Source organism: Triturus cristatus, chromosome 3_2, assembly GCF_964204655.1.
Source record: "Triturus cristatus chromosome 3_2, aTriCri1.1, whole genome shotgun sequence".
Lineage (NCBI taxonomy): Eukaryota > Metazoa > Chordata > Amphibia > Caudata > Salamandridae > Triturus > Triturus cristatus.
Window position 1 is genome coordinate 365,035,481 of NC_140584.1, and position 23,577 is coordinate 365,059,057.

At 47.4% G+C, this 23,577-nt stretch overlaps 1 protein-coding gene across 1 annotated transcript in view; it reads right to left on the minus strand.

Annotated features, from left to right (window-relative positions):
* UTP11 (UTP11 small subunit processome component) overlaps positions 1–23,577 on the minus strand; it is a 154,065-nt gene that overhangs the window by 95,392 nt on the left and 35,096 nt on the right. The window contains exons 4-6 of the mRNA XM_085646822.1: positions 22,666–22,779; positions 7,796–7,889; positions 4,929–5,059 (exon numbers count right to left, since the gene is read on the minus strand). Of these exons, the coding sequence (XP_085502948.1) occupies positions 4,929–5,059; positions 7,796–7,889; positions 22,666–22,779 (339 nt within the window). The remainder of the gene's footprint in view (positions 1–4,928; positions 5,060–7,795; positions 7,890–22,665; positions 22,780–23,577) is intronic.

Genomic DNA, 23,577 nt, shown 5'->3' on the forward strand with positions numbered 1-23,577 from the left:
CTGTAGAATCGCTGGGGCTTCACTACTGCAGTGAAAGCAGGTAAGTAACAGACCCACGGGAGAAGCATGCAGTGTGTGAACACAACCGCGGGTTCCCTATTGATTACAATGGAGCAAGTCGCGGTTTGATTTTTAAAGTTTTAGGGTACTTTGAGGAAGTCTACAAGCAAGCTACTTACAAGGTAAGTAATTCGAGGGCCAACACACACTAGGGCACTTGAGTGCACGAGTTACCTCACCCAGGGAAGCCGGGTGCATAGGTGTCTTCTGGTGTCGGGTCGAGTCGCGGTTTTCTATGGAGACCAAATAAGACTTGCTGCTTGCGGCGACTGAAGAGGTGTCCGGTGGAATCCAAGGCTGGATTCCAGATGCAGATGACCTGAAATTTGAAGGGACAGTGTTCACAGTCACTTGCCAGTGACCTGGGGCCAGGAAGATGGATGCCCACGGATGTCGGGTGATTTCAGGTGATCAAGGGTGTTTTGACTCTTCGCTCACGAGGTCCAGGAAGTATCGACGATGACCAGCAGCTGGATTCGGAGTGTCCCACGACGTCTGCAGCTGACTGCGGTGTCGGCAACCGGATTGGAGCCAACAAACCTTGGCAACAGCAAGTCTCGTGTAGAGTGAAGAAATTCGATGGTGCAGACCAGCAAGGTCTGAGGGACTCACCCAGCGATGGTAAGTGAGGGTAGGCCTGGAGCACCAGGGGAGCCCTTTGAGTCGATAAAGTCTTCGGGGGACCCACAAGCCAACGGGCAAGGGATCGCGAAGACGCCTCTTGAGGAAATGCTTCACAGGAGCCCACGGTCACTCGGGACGGGGTAGGCCTCTGATGTTCGCTGCAAAACCTGCTGGAGGCTTGGGCCACAAGTGGTCCAAAGCACAAGTTCGTAGAACGTCGTGAAGGGGTTGCACTCGACAATAGTGCACGGTACTCTGGTATTGCTGTTCCTCGTCACTCGTGGGGTCCACTCGCCTCAGCTCTGCTGGGGACTCACAATGGCCGTCGAGAAGTCAGGAAATCCACTTCCGGGGCTGCAGGGACTTCGGACTCCAGCGGGAAAGTTTGCGACCGTTGATTAGAGTTTCTGGTGCCTGCCAAGCAGGGGAGTCACTCCTTGACTCCAAGGGAGATTCTTCTGTCTTCCAAAGGGAGTGGAACGTCGAAGGGCCAGGATTCTTCTTTGTAGAGTGTCGTCCAGGATTATCTACTTTGTAATGGCAAGGTTTCCTATCTTATACTGAAGATAGGGGAGGGACTAGTTCTAGGACCACTCCTCTGGGAGGGTCAGGGTAGGGGGTGGTTACACCCACTTCCCTTTGTCCAGTTTCGCGCCAGAGCAGGGACAGGTAGCCCCTGAACCGGTTAGAGCTGGCATATGCACAGAGGAGCCTACTGCTCCCCCAGTGCAGGACTTCAAAGCACTCTAGGAGTGCACCCACCCAGCCCCAATACACTAAATCCTGTCTGGAAGGTGGTGACACCTCCCTGTGACAGGATGCCTATTGTTGGGCCTCCTCCACTGTGAGTTTCAGTCAGCAGCAGGAGGGCAGCCCAGTGTCTGTGCTGGTGGCATCCAATTTGTGATGCCAGGGCTCTTTCAGATTTCTACCGTGTTACCACAGTAGGTACATGTCGTCCCCTCTAGAAGGGTGGGATCATACTCCTACACCAGTTACTGGTGTGAGGGTATGATTCCAAGTTGTTTGACACCAAACACGACATGTTTTGATGCAGACATTCCAAAGTTAGCATTTACCGGTAGGTTATAATGCACTTAAGAGTATATGGTTTAACCGCATCCACAAACTGCCACAAGGAATAGACTCTGCCAGCTGCAGAGGGGTCCTGCTCATGCAGAGGCACCCCCTCACATTGTGAACCAAGCACCCTGCCCTCAGGATTGATAGGGCATGCCATAGGGGTGGCTGATAGGTTTATATGTGTGTGTATGGTGAGATATAGGAACCTATACCTCAGTGAGGAGTGCTAACACTACCTCACCCAGGCTGCAGTAGCAGGCCTGTGGTGTCAGATTTAGTCTGCTTCCCAGGGGTGGCATAATACATGCTTCAGCCCCTGGTAGGTCTGTGAAGTACCTATGCCCTTGGTACCTATGGTACTATATACTAGAGCTCATAGGGTACCACAGTATCCAATCACTAGTGCATCTAATATGCACTCCAATCATTTAAGGGAGAAAGCAGATAGGCTGGGGTCCTGGAGTCCCAGCCAGACTAGTCAAAAACCATTCAAACACCAGGAAAAAAGTGGGGGCAACCATGCAGTCAGATTCCACCTTCCTACAGCCACCTTTTGATAAAGTCAATAGTTTGCCATTTATTTACTGATGTGGTGACCCCTTGAGAAAGCCAACAGACTTGCATTTTTTAAAATGATATCCCTTTGTATTGTTATGGGTGCTCTTATTGGCTGACCCTGCGTGTGTGTGGGGGGGGGGGGGGGTTGGCCTCCTGTGCGGTTGGTGGGTGCATGGGTTTGGCATGGTTAAATATGGTAATAAAATCTTACTATCCCTTAAAAACAAAAAAACAAAAAAAACACTGCTTGAAAAAAAAAAATAAGGTTTTAGTGATGTTTCAGTTATGTGAAGTGGTTAGTCGAAAGGTAACATTTTCAACTAAAAACAAAAACATTGAAATTCACCAGTTATACTTAACTCAAGTAAAAATTGGATCCTTATTTGACAGAGGGGGGCGAAAAGGGCAACAGCTCTGATAGCTCCGTAGGCTCTACTCAGTCTGATTTAGCAGGACTGGCATCATAAAAGGAGTGTGGATGTATGTTTTATGTGTTGTGTTTTGTACGCTTGTGACACTGTGACGAGCAACTGTCTTGCACCCTTTTAGAACTGGTATATGATTTTACATGTACTTCCTCGAGAAGAACAACATCCTGGACCTGTCCCAATCAGGATTCCGCAGCAATCATAGCACCAAAACCGCCCTCATCACTGCCACCGATGACATCGGGTCCCTGCTGGACAACGGCAAAACCGCAGCCCTCATCCTTCTGGACCTCTCGGCCGCCTTCGAAACCCTACGCACATGCCTCAATGACGCAGGAATCAGCGACAAAGCCCTGGACTGGATCACCTCCTACTTCACCGACAGAACCCAGAGGGTCTGTCTCTCCCCATTCCGTTCTGAAGCCACCAAGATCATCTGTGGCGTGCCCCAAGGATCATCCCTCAGCCTTACCCTGTTCAACGTTTACATGACTCAACTCGCCAACATCGTCCGCTCGCACAACATCAACATAGTCTCCTACGCCGATGACACCCAGCTGATCCTCTCACTCACCAAGGACCCCGCCACTGCAAAAACCAACCTCCACAAAGGATTGAAGGCCGTCGCCGACTGGATGAAGAGCAGTCACCTGAAACTTAACTCAGACAAGACAGAGGTCCTCATCCTCGGCTCTACCCCCTCCGCCTGGGACGACTCTTGGTGGCCAGCCGCTCTGGGAGCCGCACCAACACCCACCGACCACGCACGCAACCTGGAGTTCATCCTGGACTCATCGCTCTCAATGATCCAGCAAGTCAACGCCGTCTCCTCCTCCTGCTTCTACACCCTCTGCATGCTTCGCAAGATCTACAGATAGATCCTCACCGGAACCAGAAGGACAGTCACCCAAGCCTTCGTCAGCAGCAGACTGGACTACGGCAACACCCTTTACGCAGGAACCACGGCCAAACTCCAGAAAAGACTTCAATGCATACAGAACGCATCCGCACGCCTCATCCTCGACATCTCCCGCTACACCCACATCACTGCCCACCTGAAAGACCTGCACTGGCTCCCAGTCAACAAGAGGATCACCTTCAAGCTCCTCACCCATGCTCACAAAGCACTCCACAACGCCGGACCATCATACCTCAACAAACGTCTCACCTTCTACACCCCGAATCACCATCTTCGCTCCGCCGACCTCGCCACCGTCCCACACGTACACAGAACCACCACCGGCGGCGGCAGTTCCTTTTCCTACCTCGCTGCCAAGACATGGAACACCCTCCCCACCCATCTGCAACAGACCCAGGACCTGCTGACCTTCAGGAGACGTCTCAAGACCTGGCTGTTCGAGCAGTAGCTGCCCCCCCCACCCAGCGCCTTGAGACCCGCACGGGTAATTATTGCACTCTACAAATGATTGATTGATTGATTGATGTAACCGCCCGTAGTAACTCAAAGAGCTGTCTCGTGCTCCGCCCACTGTCTACTGTACTTGCAATTCTTATCTCTGCAATGCTATGTTATATAAAACGAATAAATAATGGTTTAAACAAAAAAAAACTCAAGTGACAATAACTTGTACCCTCCCAACTGTGCATATCATCTACTGTAGTTCACCATGTGCCAGCATACTATATACAGCCCAACTGGTCAACATGCACTGCTGCCCAGTGCTCTCCTGCAGCACAACTTGTACCTCTGCCACACGACTGTGCCAACGTATGCACATCATCATGTGCCTCCTGCTACAGAAGATTATGTATGATTTGCAGTGATGTCTGAATATTTGCGGGATTTTGAGAAAATGTTGGTGTGCGTACACTGTACAAAACATTTTGATATAACACTCTACACTTCCACTTAAGTCTCTTTCACGAGCTTCAGTTTGGCAGAAAAGGAAATAAATCCAAGTGGAGGTAAAGCAATCTGGTAGTGGCACAATTTGGTCAAGTGAAAAGGTCAGGCTCCATCACTACAGCCACATTTATTTCCCGAGGCCCACAAAGTAGCATACATGCAGATATAACAAATTTAAATTATACAAGTGAATGACCTAAAGATCACTCTGTCCCAACATGCAACTGCAGCAGCATCAATGTGAAGGTTTCCAGGGTGTGGCGGGTGCTTTAAGTAAAAGCAGGGCTAGTCTTTGATCAGTACTGTACCTTCAACAGGCGTGGCTCAGTGACCCCTTTGATGGATTCTTTCTGTAGCGTTTCAATGGTGGGTCTGTTATACACTCTGTCGACTAACTCTGGTGCAGTCTTCAGATGAGTTGCAAGGTCAAACTGTTCAACTGAAATAAAACATTTAGTTAATGTCCTCATTTAAATGCTGTCAAACTCACAGTAAAGCAAAGTACCACTCTTTACAGGATTCGTCAGTGGTAGATGATCAATTACAACAGTCACCAATAAAACCGATTGCCAGAACTCACTGCAAGAGCAAAGCTAGTCACCCGATCCAATTTTAAACATCTTATTTGATTACTAGTACATTGCCATGTGTGGGGTGGCGTGGGCATGAGTTCAGGTCTTGCCTTCATCTGTTCTGCACCACAGTCAGGAATGACTGCAAAAAAAGGAACCTTTTCCATACCTTGGATGACTCATTACATCAACTTCAGCACCATCTAATACTGCAGACTCTCCCAACACTGGCCGATCGCGAGTCGGTCAGGATATATTGATGGCTGCGGTGGTGGAAGATGGAATTCAGCTTGCAGTTGCCCTTACTGTGCTTGCCAGCACAACTCTTTTTGTCCCATCTGCCTCCTTACACTGGTTTTGGCTCAGAGGGGAGGTATGGCCTTCAGGGCTTTAAATGGACAAGTAGTCTCAGGTACCGAGTACCTGTACTTGATGAGTTTGAAAGTACCAATACTTCTCAGCAGAACCGTAATACGTCTAATGGGAAAGTACCAGCACTTTAGAGTAGAAAACTATTTCCAGGCACTGGGGGCCAGGCAGACAATGGCAGAATACTCGGTGGACTGAAGGAAGCTGCATAGAACCATACTAGGACTCAACCTGATCTTGTAACTCTGTACTGTACCGCGGGGATAATAATACATGAAAGTCCATAATGAAAAAGACATGCTGGAAGTTGGGGACAACAACTTTTTTTTTTTAAAAAAGACATTTAGATATACAAGGACAAAAATTACATTTACTGAAAATGGTAAGCTGCTGCCCCAAGATAAAATTAATAACTGAAAAGCTAGTATGTGGGAACAAAAACCATACTTTAAGAAAAGACAAGTTGACGCCAATTTCGAGTTCTAACCTGGTCAGTCATGGTGAATTGAATATTCCCTATGTTGAGGATTACATTAGCGCTCGCCCACTGCGCCTTTGGCTTGCAATCTGGAATAATACAGAGGCAGATCTCACAAAACATCATATTAGATTGTCTCTCTTATGACAAAGGTAGAAATATTCCGTGGTTGGCGTATGTCGAATCCTGCATGCACATGCTAAGATTCCAACAACTATTCGAGAAACCAGATGACCCTCATCCCATCAGTAAAAGACAGTTGCTCACTGCCTGGTTTGAATTTATACATACAGAGTTTGAAGAATGAGCTTGGTAAATCAAGAGGTAGACTACCAATTCAAAGGTACATGACAAGCCCGATGGGGCATGGGGTGCACCGCACGCCCTGTTGTATCGTCTCAGGGAAGGCACAGTCAAATACTTGTTAAGTTTTCGATTAGGCTTTCAAACCAACTTAGACTCCTTCCCCTGTCCATGCAACGGAAGGTTGGGCCCATCAATGCTACATTTTTTATTGTTCTGTGACTTTTATCTAATGTATACTAAAAGCTTTTTACTACCATTAATCAAGAGGCTTCGTATTACAGATTTTCGAGAAGCTTACAACACTTTGCGCCAACTGAATAATGAGGAATCCACCTTTCATGTCGGACTGTTTCTGAAAACCGCGGTGAGGGCCTGACATTTGAGGACTGTTTTTAGTGACTTAGTATTATGGTGATTGCACCGATTGTATTATCTTAGTATGGATAAGTTCTAGAGCACTAAAGTGTTTTTAATGATTTTATCTATGTTATGTATGTTTGTTCTTTTATGGCTACTTGTGTACCCAAATAACATTTTGCGAATTGAATGGTTATTAAGTCAGCACCAAGCTACAGGGATCCTGTTGTACAACTGGTTCATTGAAAATTACCAATATTCCTTGATGGGGTGTTCAGTTCTTGCTTCCTCCTCTAATAAGGTCTCTACATTGTGAAGGCTTTTACAGGCAGCTACAACAAACCTCATGCTCCCACTTTACTTTTAAAGCTGAAAATCCATTGTAAACAAATAACTAACTTGCCTAGGGACACAACTTTTTTTCACATTTTTTAGGTCCAAATAAGGCGACACTCACACATGTATTCACAAAACACTTTCCCTTTGCCATACCATTAACTGTGTTAGTGATAATGGCTCCCCTGACTGACATCCGTATGGCTAGGATGTACACTCTTCATGCTGCTACAGAAGGGTGAGCTATAGGGGCGCTGGAAGCAGGGAACCGAGAGGGCCTCTCCCAGCCCACCGCCACTTGCCTGTGACAGCGTCATGCAGTTTTCTCAAGTACGACTGAGTGCAGATAGAGGCTGTGCTAATGAGGCACAGACAGACAGGGTGGGCTGGATATTCTTTAGGTAGAATACTTTCCAATGCACATCATTTCAGCCTACTAGCGTTTGCAGGGCATTGCAGCAGACCGCTCTCTCTTTTTGTCATTATAGGCAGTTACAATGTATTATTGTGCCAGGAGGCAAAGAAAGCAGCCGCAGCGTCTGAAATTTCAGCATAGCTCCTTCCCACATGTTTAGGCAGCGGTGATCCAGTCTCCTAGCCTTCTTTTCCATCCACTGCTGTTCTGTAATCAGCTGTGATTTGCCTCCTGGCCTTCCAGAGCAGCTGATCCCTCACCATACGGGAGGGCACTGGATGGTTTCCCTTCTAGCCAGTGGCTAACTACTGAGAACATTTAAGAAACCTGTGCCCAACATACCTTCTTTCTTTTTATCCAAGAAAAAAATGTGCTTGTTGGGTTGCTTCCCTTCAGCATCCAGCAGATGGAGCTCCGACTTCAATCTTTCTATTTTCTATCACAAAAGAAAAAGAAACAATTGAAGTCACGGTCCTGAATAAGCGAGACAACGTGATAATAAGAAAATCCTTTAAACACGCTTATTGGGTGTAGCAAAGATTCCCAAACACAAGAATATACAAACTACAGCAAAGGAGTATTTCTAGAAAAGTCTAAGAGATGCAGCCAGTGGCAGCTCCTCTGCTTAAGGCGGAGGAGCGTCACTCTACTGCCCTCGGAGCAGTGTAAAAAGAACAATAAAACGATAATATAAGTTATTATCATTTTATTTTTCGTATCTTACAGCCAGGTTGGGCGGGTCGGGGATGGGCTGCGCTGCCGTGAAGTTGCAGGAGGAGAAGTGGTTGCTGCTGCACCTTAAGTGCATGACTGTTTGGCCGGCCAAACAGTCATGCACACTTTGCATGTTCCCCATCGGGCTGTAATGCACTGTCCGGTGGAGAACGTGCACAGGCTGTCAGTCCCTTCTGCACGCCAACCACAGCGCTCAGACCAATCACGACGCTGCTGTCAAGGTGACAGCAGCGTCGTGATTGGCTTAGAGAAGCCTGGGTGCACAGCAAAGAGGAGGAAGAGGCTGCCTACGGCTGGTGACGGCGACAAGCAAATACGTTTCTTTTTTCTTTTCTAACCCCCACTCCCCGCCCCCGTTACCTACAAGCCGCCACTGGATGCCCCGCCAATGTTTCAGCTTTTAAACGACTAAATTTGATTAAAAAAAAGATACTAAGGATTAATCGTAGAGCCATTTACACAGAATACGATACACTGCACAGTATTATGAACAGCCGCAGTGGCTTCTCGGATATTTGTGAGTGTACGTCAACTTGTGTAAACTTGCTCACACAGCTCATGAAGCAGCATTTATCCCGATGTAGATGGTGAAACAGCAGGTCATTGTCCCTAGCTCGCTACCTAGAAACCCCCAATATGTATTAATAGGGAGATCCCAAGTAACAAGATTTTTTTTTAAAGTAGCTCTCGATGTGAAAAGCTTCCTTATCCTGTCATAACAGGTGTGTGAAGGACCCCTAAGCAATGATAAGCTCTGATGCTAGGATATTCGGAGCCCACGCCACAGGGACATCTGAAGTTTCTTTAGGCCCTCGGTCAACCATAATTTGGGGCCCCCTGCTTAGAACAATTCTGATATTATTATACATCTGCTCATTCACACCAACAGCAACTATTATGGATTCACTGACAACCCTATTCTTCGGCGAGCCTACCTCTGGGCCCAACACACCAACAAACAGCCTTTTTCTGGCCAGCACCAGAAAAAACAATCACATGAACAAGCCCGCTGCATGCGGCGCAGTGGAGTGGTTTCTCACCTCTTAAGCCTGTGCATACAGACGGTGCATTTGTTTTGTTTAATGTACTCCAGTCCTGCTCTGTGAGGGACAGGGATTCGGAGTTAGTTGGCACTAGGCTGCGATCGCACTGGCCAAGCAATGGCTCCACATGGACAGTGCAGTCATGAAGAGAACATATAGTGCTGCTCTGCACTGCACATTGACATGTGGCCTATGCTCGTGGCCTACGCCTGGGCCCTACTTTGGCGCAAGCAGTCTCCAGATGGACTGCACCAGAAAAGTAGAAAGACTAGTGGTCTGACCAAGCCTACCAGCAATGCATGGTGTAGCTGGCCTGTCAGTACCATTCAGGAATACAATGGTCCTTTTGTTTACTGCACGGCCTCTGCTGCATGGGACTGGTATTCAGAGTTTAGCAGCACTAGGCTGTGATTGCACCGGTCGGGCAGCAGCTCCACAAGAATGGTGCAGTACCGGAGGGAGCACACATTGCCAATCATTACTGCACATTAAGTGGTGCATACTGTATAAAGGCAAAGGTTTGTGCAGTTGAGCTGGACCTAAGCACTTCGAAATGTTAAACTAAATTCTAATCCAATAGGTATTTTTCTTGAACCATCACTGTCTCTCAGGTAGGGGGCGGAATAACCTGCCAGCCTTGGCTGGTTAAAAGTAAAAAGAAAGTATTTAAACAACCTAGTTATTTAAGAACTTTAGATAAACCCGACTGTCACATAAGCCTAACGAGGGGTCCCCTTTAAAGGTGGGGGCCCCGAACAAGGGCCCACTTTGCCCATGCCTTAATTTTGCAATTCTGGTTTACCTTTTGGCAGATTTTTTCGTGGTCCCCTTAAGCAACCCTATAGTCACATTCTTGTAGTGCCCCCTCCGCCAATGGAGCAGGTTGGCAGCAGTCACACACTTCTTAAAGCCATAAACTGACTATGTGTGCCCACCACGGGGAAAAACCAGCAGCTTACTCAGTAGCCAACAGAAAACCATCATCACTTAACTATTTACGTGTTTTGTGAATAGAAATATTCTTCAACAAACCATGCCCAGAAGTAAACTCCCTCTAGGTGCTTTCAGACTGACCGCAACCAAACAAGCTGAAGATTAGTGAAGCGAACGCCATTTCATCGTCCTTCTTACTTCTGTACAAGTGTAAACTCAACACAAGAAAGACATAGCAAGGCTTCTAAACTTTCTTTCAAGGCAGCAATGATATCAAGGCACTCTTCATAGCAGGCCAACCCAATAAATGCAGACATCAGAAACATCATCAATCAAGCACTTAACTGAGAGGGCCAACTGTGATCAAAAAACCCTTCCTGGGAAGATCTGGGATAGGCTGCCTCTTTTGATCACTCTGTCCCACTCCACTCTTGTTCCGCCATTTTGATCTCTAGGAGTCTTTCCCCATCTATTTCTTCATCCACTGGATCATGCAACTATCATCTTATCCTTATAAGCCACTTCCTTTGTGAAGACATCCTCTCCATACCCATAATAAAAAATATTCCATCAAATGTCCAGTCGCTACTACTTCACATCATCAGCACATCGAACAGCTAAAAGAATGTCCCTTCTCCTCTGAAAGGTCAGATCTTCCCACTTTTAAAAAGTCTCATCTTACACTCTTTGAGCTGACCAGCTATTCGCTTAGAACATACCTCACAGTCACCATCTACTGCAAAATGAATCAATTCACTATTCATGCCACTCTGGACCCACACAACCTACTCCAGGAATATTAACCTGATCTCCCTATGGTCCTGAAGCCACCACCATACAAACAGATGTTGTCCACCATATATTATCTCATAATCATCCTCGTGAATTTGTCCACGTGAACCTCTCCAGAATGTTCGATACTGCGTTATTCCTTCTTCTGTCAACCCTAGCTGCAGGTGGGTTTCAACCACGAACAGGCTTCCTCATTTCTTGAAAATGGAAACCACTTTTGCAAGACGTTTCCATTCCCTGTATCCCCATACATCCAGTGCTCTGTACGGTCACCCATTATTTTCACTCTGTAGATTGAGTCCCTCGGACATCTACTCCAAAACGAGAGCTGTGAGGTAAGCACCCACTATTTACATCCATAAGACCTTTAGCTCATGATCTCTGAAACCCACAGAGAAAAACAAACTCAGTCTTTCAATTAATAGTAACACCTGTTATTTACAGTGCTTTAGAATGGTAACACTGCTAAGTTGTGTGCTATAGAAACCGGTTGTTAATATTTTACACCAGCGACATTCAACTTTAGCTTAAGATCTTCTCAAGTCACCCAGACTGCCTCACCCGATCCAATTCTGGATGTCCTGAACATATCCCACACATTCAGAGTTCAGGCAGCATTGAAAGTCCCTAGCGCATCCATGTGACAACCTGTTCCACATGTTTACAGTCTGACAGACCTGGTTTGTTTTCTGGTACCAGTGCATTACATGATCATGGCATGTAACGCTAAGTGAATGCTCCACTCTGTTAGGGCTTTTGGGATACACCTAAAGTATTACTACCATCCTAATACCCATTCCATACACTGCTAACAGCTGGTGACAGCTAGTTCAGGGGGGAGGAGGGGACACACAGGTCGTTTACACCTGAAACTCAATGGAAGCCTACTGGCTCTCACTGGTACATCCACGGCAGGCTATAAATAGACCCACTATGTATAAGCTGCATGTGCGTGTTTGGTTATATGTGATGTGGTATACCCATTTTGGGGTATTTCCCCGTGTATTATGCCTGATGTCCCCATCAAACCTTTATTCAAGAAGGAAAACTGACTAGTGTTTAAGTGTAGCGCTGTCAAGCAGGAGTATTCACTCGGGCCACCTCTGGTATTTGAGCGCGAGATGAGGCGTTACATCAATCACTCATTAGGTTTCCTCATATGTGCAACAGATTCCTTATCATGGCTTGTATTCGGTATTGTGCGAGAACCTGATAGTTGCATAGGGACATACAAGATCGATTTAGCTCTTATCATCTGCAAGGCTACTGGAATGGAAATTTCACTTACTGCACTGGACAGCGTACCTGGACATAGCACACACTGACGTAATAGATAAGTTTTACATATCTAACGATATTCCACTGAAGACAATGGGCACAAAAACAATCAATGCTCAAAACATTTTTCATGTGAGGAATGACCAAATGTCCTTCTGAAAATTAACTGTCATAGCACCCTTACGTCCTTAAATGTCCACTATATGAACCAATGCTCCTACAACAAAAAACCGCCAGAAATTACTTCTCAGTCTGACTCAACAAGAGGGCACATCTTACTTAAACAAAGGAACTTTGAGAGACTTCAATAAAGTCTGGACAAACAAGGATTACATTCGGACTGTACTGTTTCTCACTCCCTCTCATCAGCAATGCTCCTAGACTGTGGGTATACAACCCTATGCACCATCTGTGCGAAGAGTCTTTCTCTCCGGTAATATTCTACTGAGATCACACAACTGAACGATTCAACATGTCCATACTACAGTCGATGCACATGACTCTCTGTGATCAGTTCACCAAACATAAGCTCTAACTGCAGCAAGCGGTGCCCCGAAGTGTGCCCTCCGGGCTGAAGTGAGTGTGGCAGACACTGGAAGGTCAAATGTACACTTTCAATTTCAGTCCTAGAATATTTAGGGAAAGAGCAACTTTATCCAAAATATTTCAGAAGCCTTATTTAGCATTCCTACTCTAGTCCTGGAATATTTTGGGTAAAGTTATACATTCCCCAAGTATTTTTAGGAATGGTTGAAAAGTAGTAATGGCAGAAAGTGCTGCCCTGAGGGAAAAGCTCAGGGCAAAAAAATGAGAATACTGCCCTTCGCTCCAGCTAGAATGTACCGTACACAAGCAATTCATAAGAGGAACTCTTCCAAAGGGGCCTTTCAGTAAAGTGACCCATCGGATTACAGTCATAGCCCTCTTGGGTACAAACACTCAACTAAAGTGAAACAAGACCACAACACTTTGAGAACCCCAAGAGATTTAGTACTCAGTTACTGTTACACAGGTACAGTGCTCATTTAGATCTCAGAGAAGGAAGAAAGGATGCCTACAACTCCATGAACGAAATGAAGAAAAGAAAAATCTCTAATTCCCAGGGAAGCACACCCAAGTATCAAAGTGTCACTAGTGAACTGCAGCAAACTCACACACAGGTTAACTCTTTAAATAGAGATCTACCCAAGCAAATTGCTGTCTTTTATCCCAGGCTATACACTTCTGTGAGCAAAATATAAACACTGATCGTAAAAGTCCAGTTAAAACCCCTGATCGCCTCGGTCACATCTACAGGCATCAGATTGCCATTTAGCTCATGTTTGAGAAAGTTGGATGTATTTTCCCAACTTCTAGATTTTTTAGGGATAGGAGGCTGCACCACATCTGTGTGTTTCAATGAGTACTGAGGAATCGCCACAACAGCAGCCATGAGTGGTTTATCTTGCACCCCTAGAGCCGAAGCTGTGAACCCACGAGGAGTATCACTCTAAAACCCCCACAGACACAATCAGATTGAAGAAATAGTGGACGCCCAGTCATCGCATTAAAGCTCCTGTGAGTGCAAGAAGCTTGATCCCACAGCCAGGCCTCGCCGGATCAGACCGTGGACCACTAGATCTAGACCCATGTTGCAGTGAGCAGATCCAAAATTGGAACAAAAGTAGCCTGCAACTGGCTTAATGACAGAAAATGAACATGCGGGCAGCTGCTACCACACCATATTTCCTGCAACTCACGAGAAATGTGCCCTGCATAAAACTGTATATGCCTTCTCTAGACATGGCACCATGTCACCCAATGTGAAAGTCACAAAATAAGTTCACCTTATTTGACCATCTGTGTGCCTGTGTCAGAAGGCACGGAAACCTGTCTTATGAGGAAATATGGATAACGAATATAAGAGTACTTCTCAAACAGAGGAATCGGTCAGTAACACCTTAAATGGGTAGACTGGTCGAAAACATCGTCTCCCGAAGCGCACAATGAATGCTATACTCTTTGACTAGATAATGGTCTTTCCCCAACTACTACATATTCGTTTAAGTATACAACCAGGAGCCAGAACCCCAACACACAACTATCCAGCAATCCCTGCTCAAAGTCAGGGTTACTGTAGACACAAAGGGACTGGGTGGGATTCGACCAATCCATATGATGCACCCTGCATCCTTTGAACCGCCGCAGCCAGGCAGTCTGAGTAGCTTAACCCGCGGTATGGACACCCTAAACTGAATTGGGCAATTGTGGGGATCCCAGGATGGTGTTGGTGAGGATATCTAAGCAGTTTTATGGAATTCTAGACAGGGCCTCCTATGGATGCCTGCTAGTGTCCAACTAGAGTGGGAAGTCCACTGCCCATCCTTATGGATGGACCCCATCTTCCATCCTATTATTATTTCTACATTCAGTGTAAATGTATCTAACTCGGCGTTAATTTTAGATTGTAACTTTTGAAAACATCACATGCATCATTGTATGCGGGGTACTAATCATGATTACAGATATGTAGATTCTCCTCTGAAGACAGTGTACCTGCAACTGCAATTTTTTAACCTAAAAAAAGAAAGGCTATCAAACTGGTACAATAACAGCAGTACGCCAGCAGATGGCAGCAATGCATCAATATTACAAACGCAGCCCTCATCCATTCTTACTAGAGTTGACGCCTTGAAAATAGTCTTCTTACTTGCAGAAAGATAAATTCACGCCATAAATGCAACAAACCCAAGGCCAACCACGCAGCACACACAGGACTGTGTGACAGGAACACACACACCCACCAGCATATTGCAGCACAAAACTCTTATTAGGGATACAAAGAGAATCCAATTTTCTCAGTTGGCGCTATGTACCTCATGGTTCTCTGCTACTCAAGGTGGCACAAGTCTTTAACCAGATTATATGATTTAAGCGCAGCATAAGAAAGCGAAGGGCTGAAACTGGATTGTTGCAGGCTTAGCCTTAAATCCGAGCTATACAAGGGTTGTGACCACACTCCAATCAAGACCTCTCGCTTACCATCAGACCCTTGACGCAAGGTCGACACCACTGCATTTGGATTGTCGGGATACACTGCATGCGGACCATGTTCAGTACTTGGCTGCATGGATGCTAACTCCATAATCTGCACGAATGAGCAGCATCTTCCTCCCCCAATCTAGGCTGATCACGTTGGAGAATAAAGTTTTCCTTGAACTTAGGCTAAGGTGCACACACATCTGTCAACCTCCCTTTTTCACTGGTGCATGCTGACTTAAGTCCTCAGAGAAGGGCCTGCTGAAGTCCCTACAAATGTCCGACTGTAAACAAGGGTGTTGAATTGTGGCATTTAGCGAATGGAACACCCACCCTTCTCTGGAAATAACAGATGCTGGATTTCCAGCCCTTGACTGAACTTTACAAGATACTCCTTCCAATAAAAAAAATAAAATAAAAAAAAAGATACTTCTTCCTAGTAAATTTATTATTGAAGCCCACTGTAACTTATTACTTGTATAAAATATTTTAATAGATTAGGATGAAATCTTAAGTAGGGACAGTGTTTCACTTTAAATCAATCGAAATATCTCTACACCACCATCACATTAGCAGAAACGTGCTCTTTATCATCTGGGTATTTTTGAAACCTCAATACCATGCACTCCAGAGGCACTGTAGATATTGGGCCCACACTAGCCACCGCCCAGAAGCTTCTAAGAAATAAATGGGGTACAGGCTTGAAAAGGCAGAGGCAGTAGCTTGCACCTCTCTATCCCCTGCCCACAAACCCTATCACCCCGATGACGTCCTTGGAGTTTGGTGCTGTATGTACAGAGGAAGTACTCGAAGTGTCTACGTTCCCCAAGGAATGGCAACAAGGTCTGCAAAGTGAGCCAGTGATCCCTCACCCACAGAGGCGAACCCACACAGAGGTACCCTACCCCCTGGGCTAGGACTTGCCAACTGGAGCATGGGGCAAGCTAGACATTTACTGAAGTCTGAATGACTGATGCCACGGGCCAAGCACATTTCAAGAAGTAGTTACTTATGTCTCATTTAAGTACATTTCCATGGCAGGATACCAAATACCCTGCTGGGACTGAACAGCTACACTTCTGGTCCATTCGGTCTGAATATATTCTCAATTCCCTGAGCCCAGTGCATACCAAACACTGGGCTATCCACACTGTGAGTAACGCAAATAACCAAAAGCATAACTGTCTACACCCTGGACCATAAACCTAACTAAACGGGGTTGGCTCATTCCTTGGGCCAAATATGCAACCAAAAATCAGAGTGGTCCATACCCTAGTCAGACAGCATACCAAACATTGGGCAGTCCAAAACTTTGGCCCTATACATAACCGAAACTGGGCAGACCATACCCTCGGTCGCATGCATAAACAAATCTTGGCAGCATAAATCCTGGATCAAAAACACATTAGAAGGTATGCCTCCAGAACGTGGACCAAACACATATGAAAATCTAATTAATACCTTGGACTGAGTACATCCGCAAGACAAACAAATTACTGACCTTCGGTAACGCTATATCTGTAAGAGGCATAGATTAGTTATGGATTCCTCACCTTAGAATTACCCCCAGGCGTCAGACTGGATCCGAAGAATTATTCTTCAGCAGTACTCCTGCGCGTCAATAGGTGGCGTCGGTCGACTCCGCGTTAATCGTTGGCGTAGTGGTCGCTGGAATGACGTCGCGGTATTTACTTAGATGCCACACTTGCGCGCGGACGTCAGTTCTTTACACGACTTTCGACATCAGAAGCGCAGAGCCATGCAAGACACTGACCACTGGTGCACAAAACTGGGGCCCTGAAGGTGAGTCCCTTACTCTAGAAGTCAGTTCGCAAAACGGGGAGGATGGATGGGGTGTTGAGGAATCCCTAACTAATCTATGTCTCTTACAGATGTATCATTACCGAAGGTAAGTAACTTGTTCATCTGAAAGAGAAAATTAGTTATGGATTCCTCACCTTAGACTAGATACCCCCGCAATACCAACGCCGGAGGTGGGTCTGCGAACCAAGTTCACACCAGAAGGTCCTGGAGAACTGACCGGCAAATAAGCCATCCCTCCGGACTTGGCTGTCCGGGCAGTAGTGCTTGGTAAACATGTGCAATGAAGCCCATGTAGCTGCCTGACAGATGTCAAGGAGGGGGGGACTCCACATCCCAAAGCAGTAGTGGCTGCCGTCGCCCTGGTGGAATGGGCACACAACCCCACTGGAGGTTTCTTTTTCGCCAAGGAGTAACACATTTTAATGCCAAGAACGACCCATCGGGAGATGGTCTGTTTTTGCACGACCTGACCTTTTTTGGCGCCCGCATAGCCAACAAAGAGCTGGTCGTCCACCTGGAATTGCTTTGTGCAATCCAGATAAAATGAAAGCATACGTTTTGGATCCAGACGGTGGAGCCTCTCTTCCGCCTTCGAAGGATGCGGGGCGGGAAGAAGATGGGCAAAGTGATGGTCTGTCCTATGTGGAAAGAGGTAACCACTTTGGGAAGGAAAAAAGGCCTAGTGCGAAGGACAACTTTTACCGGATGAACCGCCAAGAAAGGAGGTTTAGAAGAAAGGGGTTGAAGCTCACTCACCCTGCGAGCAGAGGTGATGGCCACTAAAAAGGCAGTTTTGAGTGTCACAAGTCTGAAAGGACAGTTATTTAGCGTCTCCAAGGGAGCACATAAGATAGGTGAGAACCAGGTTCAAGTCCCACTGGGGCATTACAAAAGGAATTGGAGGAAATAAGTGAGTAATACCCTTAAAGAAGCGATTTACAATACGACACTTGAAAAGAGAAGGCTGGTCAGGCAGCCGAAAGAAGGCCAAAATGGCCGAAAGATAGTCTTTGAGACTGCCCAGAGCAGACCCCTGCTGGGCCAAAGAAAGAAAGAAGAGGAGAACCTCTGAAAGGGGGGCAGAAAGGTGATCCACCGCGTTTGCTGCACACCATGCCACAAAATTGTTCCATGTACAGGCAGATACTGTTTTAGTGAAGAGACGCCTGGCTGCCAAGATAACGTTACAGACTTCGGGAGGAAGGTCGAAAGCTGTCAACTGCCGCTGCTCAATCTCAAGGAGGTGGAGGCTGGACAGGTTCGGGTAGAGGACCGTCTCCTGCTGCTGCGACAGAAGATCCTCTCAAAGGGGCAGTCTAATCAGAGGATTGATGGCCATGTGTAAGAGCTCAGGATACCAGACTCTTCGTGCCCAATCCGGAGCCTCAAGAATGACTTGGGCCCAGTCACGCTTGATCTTCTTCAGCACTCTGGGCAGAAGTGGTATAGTCGGAAAGGCAAATAGAAGACAGCAACTCCACTCACGACGAAAAGCGTAGCCGAGCGAGTGCGCCTTGAAAATTGCAACGTGCAGAAATGCTGACATTGCACGTTCTCTTCGGTGGCGAATAGATTTAACCAAGGCTCTCCCCACTGCTGAAATAAACCTCGCACCACCTCCGAGTGAAGACGCCATTTGTGATCCATCATGCCAATCGGAAAGGTTCCCGGATGCTGTGCCCACTGGAACTTCCGGTCCCATTGTAGAGCCCGCATATGCCACCTGGCATAGTCCACCAGCAGGATGCAGGAGGCCATAAGTCCCAGTAGCCTCAAGGTCATACTGACCGAAACCCGGGATAGAGGCTGAAAGATCGGAATCATAGCCCGAATATCCCGAACTTGCTGCTTGGGAGGATAAGCCCAAAACTGTGCTGTGTCCAGAACCACTCCGATGAAAAGGAGCTTCTGAGAGGGAATCAGGTGTGACTTCGGTACATTGATGGAGAACCCCAGCGAATGCAGGTCGGCCGTAGTCGGAGGTGGGAGAAGACTGCCTGGGGCGAGCCCGCCTTCAGCAGCCTGTCGTCGAGATAGTGAGAGACTGGAACCCCTGATCTGCGCAGATGAGCTGCGACCACCGCCATCACTTTCGTGAACACCCGAGGGGTGCTGGTAAGGCCAAAGGGGAGCATGGTAAACTAAAAGTGGTCATAGCCTACCGTGAACCGCAGGCAACGTCGGTGGGACGACAGGACGAGGATGTGAAAATAACCATCCTGCAAGTCCACCGCTACCATCCAGTCTCCAGGGTCGAAGGCAGACAGGACCTGAAGCCAGAGTCAAAATTTTGAACTTCTCCTTTCGGAGGAAGCAGTTGACTTTCCTGAGATCTAAGATGGAACGCAGGCCCTTTTCCTTCTTGGGCACCAAAAAGTGGTGGGAATTAACAACCACGACCTACTTCTGGGGCATGAACTCGCTCGATGGCTCCCTTGGCCAAGAGAGCTGCAACTTCCTGTTGGAGAAGGGCCAAGTTATCCTCTGACATGCAACAGGTCTGAGGTGGCAGAAGTCACAAGCCTTAAAGCCGGTTCGAGGACGGGAGTCTAACGACTCAAAAAGAAGTCGACAAAATTAGTCTCAAAGGGGAGGGCGTAGCCCCTTCAAACTATCTGTAAAACCCACCTGTCCAACGTAATGGTGAGCCAGTGGGGGAGGTGATGGCGAATCCTGCTGCCCACTGGCAAAAGGTGGCCCTGAAAGGTCGGACTAGGAGGCTGCTGCAGAGGGGGCACTGGTGGACTGGCCCGCCCGCTGGCCCCCAGACCCACGACAGTGGGTCCCAAGTCCCTGGCCACACAGAGGCTGGACAGCTTGGGCAGGCCTGTGGCTCTGGGTGGAACATGGTGGGGCAGCCCTTCCGTAGCCACAAAGGGGGCGAAAGGCAGACTGCGCTGGGCGGGAGGTGGAAGCGAGACCCAAAGACCGGGCCGTAGCCCTGGAGTCCTTAAAGCGCTCAAGCGTGTTGCCGCTTTGTCGCCAAACAAGCGATGGCCATCAAAGGGCATGTCCAAAAGCGTAGCTTGGACATCACCTGAGAAGCCAGTGGACCTCAACCAGGCGTAGCGTTGAAGGGCTACCCACGTGGAAACCGTCCTGCCTAGTGAGTCGGCGGTGTCCAGCCTACACCGGATGGCGAACTTTGCTGTGTCTCTCCCTTCGGCAACAGCACGGGAGAGCATGGCCCAGGCCTCCTCCAGACACTGTTGCAGCACCTGCGCAACTGTATCCCACACAGAGTGGGAGTAGCAGCCCAAGAGACATGCGGTGTTTACCGACCGCAGTCCTAAGCTGGAGATAGAAAACATCTTCTTCCCAAGGTGTTCCAGCTTCTTGGATTCCCTATCAGGTGGTGCGTTAAGGAATGCGCCGTTGGATGTCGAGGCTTGGACTACCAAGCTCTCGGGGGTGGAATGTTGGGAGAGGAAAATGGGGTCACCCGGAGCCGGGCGGTGTCGTCGGACAACCATCCTATCCACAGGAGCCATTGTGTTGGGCTTGGACCAGGTGCTCAAAAGGATGTCCGTGAGGGCCTCATTGAATGGCTGCAGGGGCTCCGAAGAGGCCGCTGCGGCTGAAGCACCTCAGTCAGGAGGTTAGTCCTGACTGCCACCGTAGGAAGCTCAAGGTTTAAGGCCTCGGACGCGCTGCGCAACACCACTGCGTAAGAAGCCCCCTCCTCCGTAGCCACCATAGGGGGAGAAAGCATGCCAAGGGCTGGGGACATGTCCAGACCGATGGCCTCACCCAACTCCTCTCTCCAGTCCGGTTCTTCCAACTGGTCTGCTAGAGGGTCCACAGAGCCCTCCCAGTCCTCCTCATCCTCCTCTGGTAGCCACTCAGAGTGATAAGGAACACCAGGGGAGAACACTGGTACAAAAGTACTGACCGGCGCCGATCCAGACGTCGGTCGATGTCAGTCCGGCTCCACGTCTACATCGAGGGGGGGAGGCTGGGGTCGACGTCAGCTGGGGACACAACCGGCGTCGGAGGGGGCGGAGGTGTCGTCACTTGATTTGGCGCCAGAGGTGGTGTCGGAGGTCGACCAGCGCCAATCTGGATCCAGGCCTGGATCCTTGGGGGCCCTGCGGCGCCGGAGCCGGGTTCGAAGGCCTAGAGCCCCCAACTGAGTCTGCGGGGCCTGAGTGAGCACCAGCGGAGTCCGGTTGCCCGAAGATGGAGTGCAAGGCTTCATAAAAGCTGCGAAGATGGGCAGGGGTCGCCCCGGCTACTGGAAAGGGACAGAAGGCCAGAGTCTACCCAGCAGGCTGCGCGGGCGGAGCTGGATAAATACCTTCCCCTTCCTGCGTTGCGTCAGCCGACGGACGAGGAGAATGCAAAGAGCGATGGAGCTTCGACTTACCAAGAAGACGAAGACTTCGACGAGGAGTGGTGGTGGTGACTCCGCAACTGTTCTTGCAACCTCCTTCTCGACCGGCGTGGAGCTGACTGCCGGGCCTCAAGAAGCTTTCGGGACCGCTCCCGCAAAGACTTCAGGTTCATGGCCCGGCAGTCGGAGCACGAATTTGGGTCATGGTCGCGCTCCAAACACCAGAGGCAAACAAGGTGTGGGTCCGTTACCGACATCAGCTTGTGACAGGAGTCATAAGCCTTGAAGCCGGTTCAAGGACGGGAGTCGAACGACTCAAAATGAAGTCGAAAAAAGTAGCAAAAAGGAGAGTCAAAAAGTGACTCGAGGTACCGCGCTCTCCGGATCTGCGCTTTAGCTGGCGTGGAAAAATACAGAACTGACGTCAGCACGCGAGGGCAGCTTCTAAGTAGATACTGCAACATCATTCCGGCAACCACGATGCAAACGACGAATGACGAATGCGGAGTCGACCAACACCACCTATCGACACGCAGGGGTACTGCTGAAGAAAAATTCTCTGGCTCCAGTCTGACGCCTGGGGGTAATTCTAAGTTAAGGAATCCATAACCAATTGTCTCTTTCAGATAGACCATGCAGACAGACATGCAACAGGTGTAGGAAAATAGCAATAGATACACCCATAAGAGTAGATATCAAGGGTTGAGCAATGCAATACCTGGGTAAAGCAAATCTGGAGACAGGAAGATTACTACAATAGGCCAAGCATGCAAACAAACTGGGCAATTCACATACTGAGCAGAGAACTAGGAATTAATATTCCAGAACCAAGCCCATACTGAGGACTGGGCAAATGACCTACTCCCCCTATCCAAGTGCATACTGAAGACAAGTCATCTACACCCACCACTTAAAAATGGTTCAGTTTATGACATAGATCTTTACAAATGCTCTTTAGCCAAAGACCCACTTTGGGGCGTGCACAAAGAAAGGATTGGACGTTTATATGTTGTGACAGGAACTCAAAATTGGCTTGTTGCCTACAGGCTAAGCTGAAAACTCAGGGCGATTAGCAACACCCTTACAAACACAGCCCCACAGGATAAACCCAGATCTCACTCACAGAAGCGTACAGTGACTACTACCAACAATAAAACCTTACAGACAGAAGGATTTTTCCAAAAGGCCTGCTAAATATTGTTCCAATATTTTGTGGTACCAAATACAGAACAACATTATGTCTTACAAAATCTCACCTTAGCCTCGGCCACCCTCTTCATTTCCACATACTTAATATCCTGTGTCCTCATCACTTTCAGCTGCTCTTCTGTAGTTTCCTCAACCGGTTGCTTAATAACATGAACTCCATCCTAAAGAAAAAAAAACTACAATTGGCGAGAGCTATGGTGAGTCAAAGATGGCATTTGTGAAAATTAGGAGTGCTCAGAATGACGACAGTTTGATTTTTTTTTTTTCTTAAGACAATGCCCACTCGCAAATCCCTGTGACCTCGTTAGATCTATAAATATAAAAAATAGATAAAACAATAGAAAGGGTGGGGAGAGATGGCTTATAGATTTAAACCAAAAGGTAATTAATAAATACACACACCAGTATTGTAGGACACATTAGATTTTTTTTCTTTATTTAAAAATCATTTTTCTATTTTTAGATTAGTAAAGCATTGTTTAAAAAAAAATATATATATAGATATATATATATATATATATATCTCAAGAACTATCAGCCATTTAGCATTTTGTAAGGTTTTTTTTTACGTGAAAGATAAAAAAAAAAAAAAGCATAACTGCTGTGCACGCACTAGGTTTTCTACATGCCTTTCACATACTGGAGAAAGCTGAGGCAGTCGCTCAAGCCAGCGGACCAAAGAGCAGGAAAAAGACATGTAAAAAGGGTCCATTGCAGTTATAGAGTTCACTGCTGCAAGTCAGCGTAATGACTGACTCAAGCCCTTCTGCTCGGATTTTGGAACTGCTTGTTTTGTGGTTTAAAATATATCAGCCACAGGGCATAACAGCAACTGCTCACAGCCCATAAAAGTTGAACGGCTGGGGTAGTAAAGGTTAATAAAAATTTTTTTTTTTTAAAGATGCATTTCATGGGGGAAGTTCCACATTACCTATATAGCATTAACCAAACAGCATTCC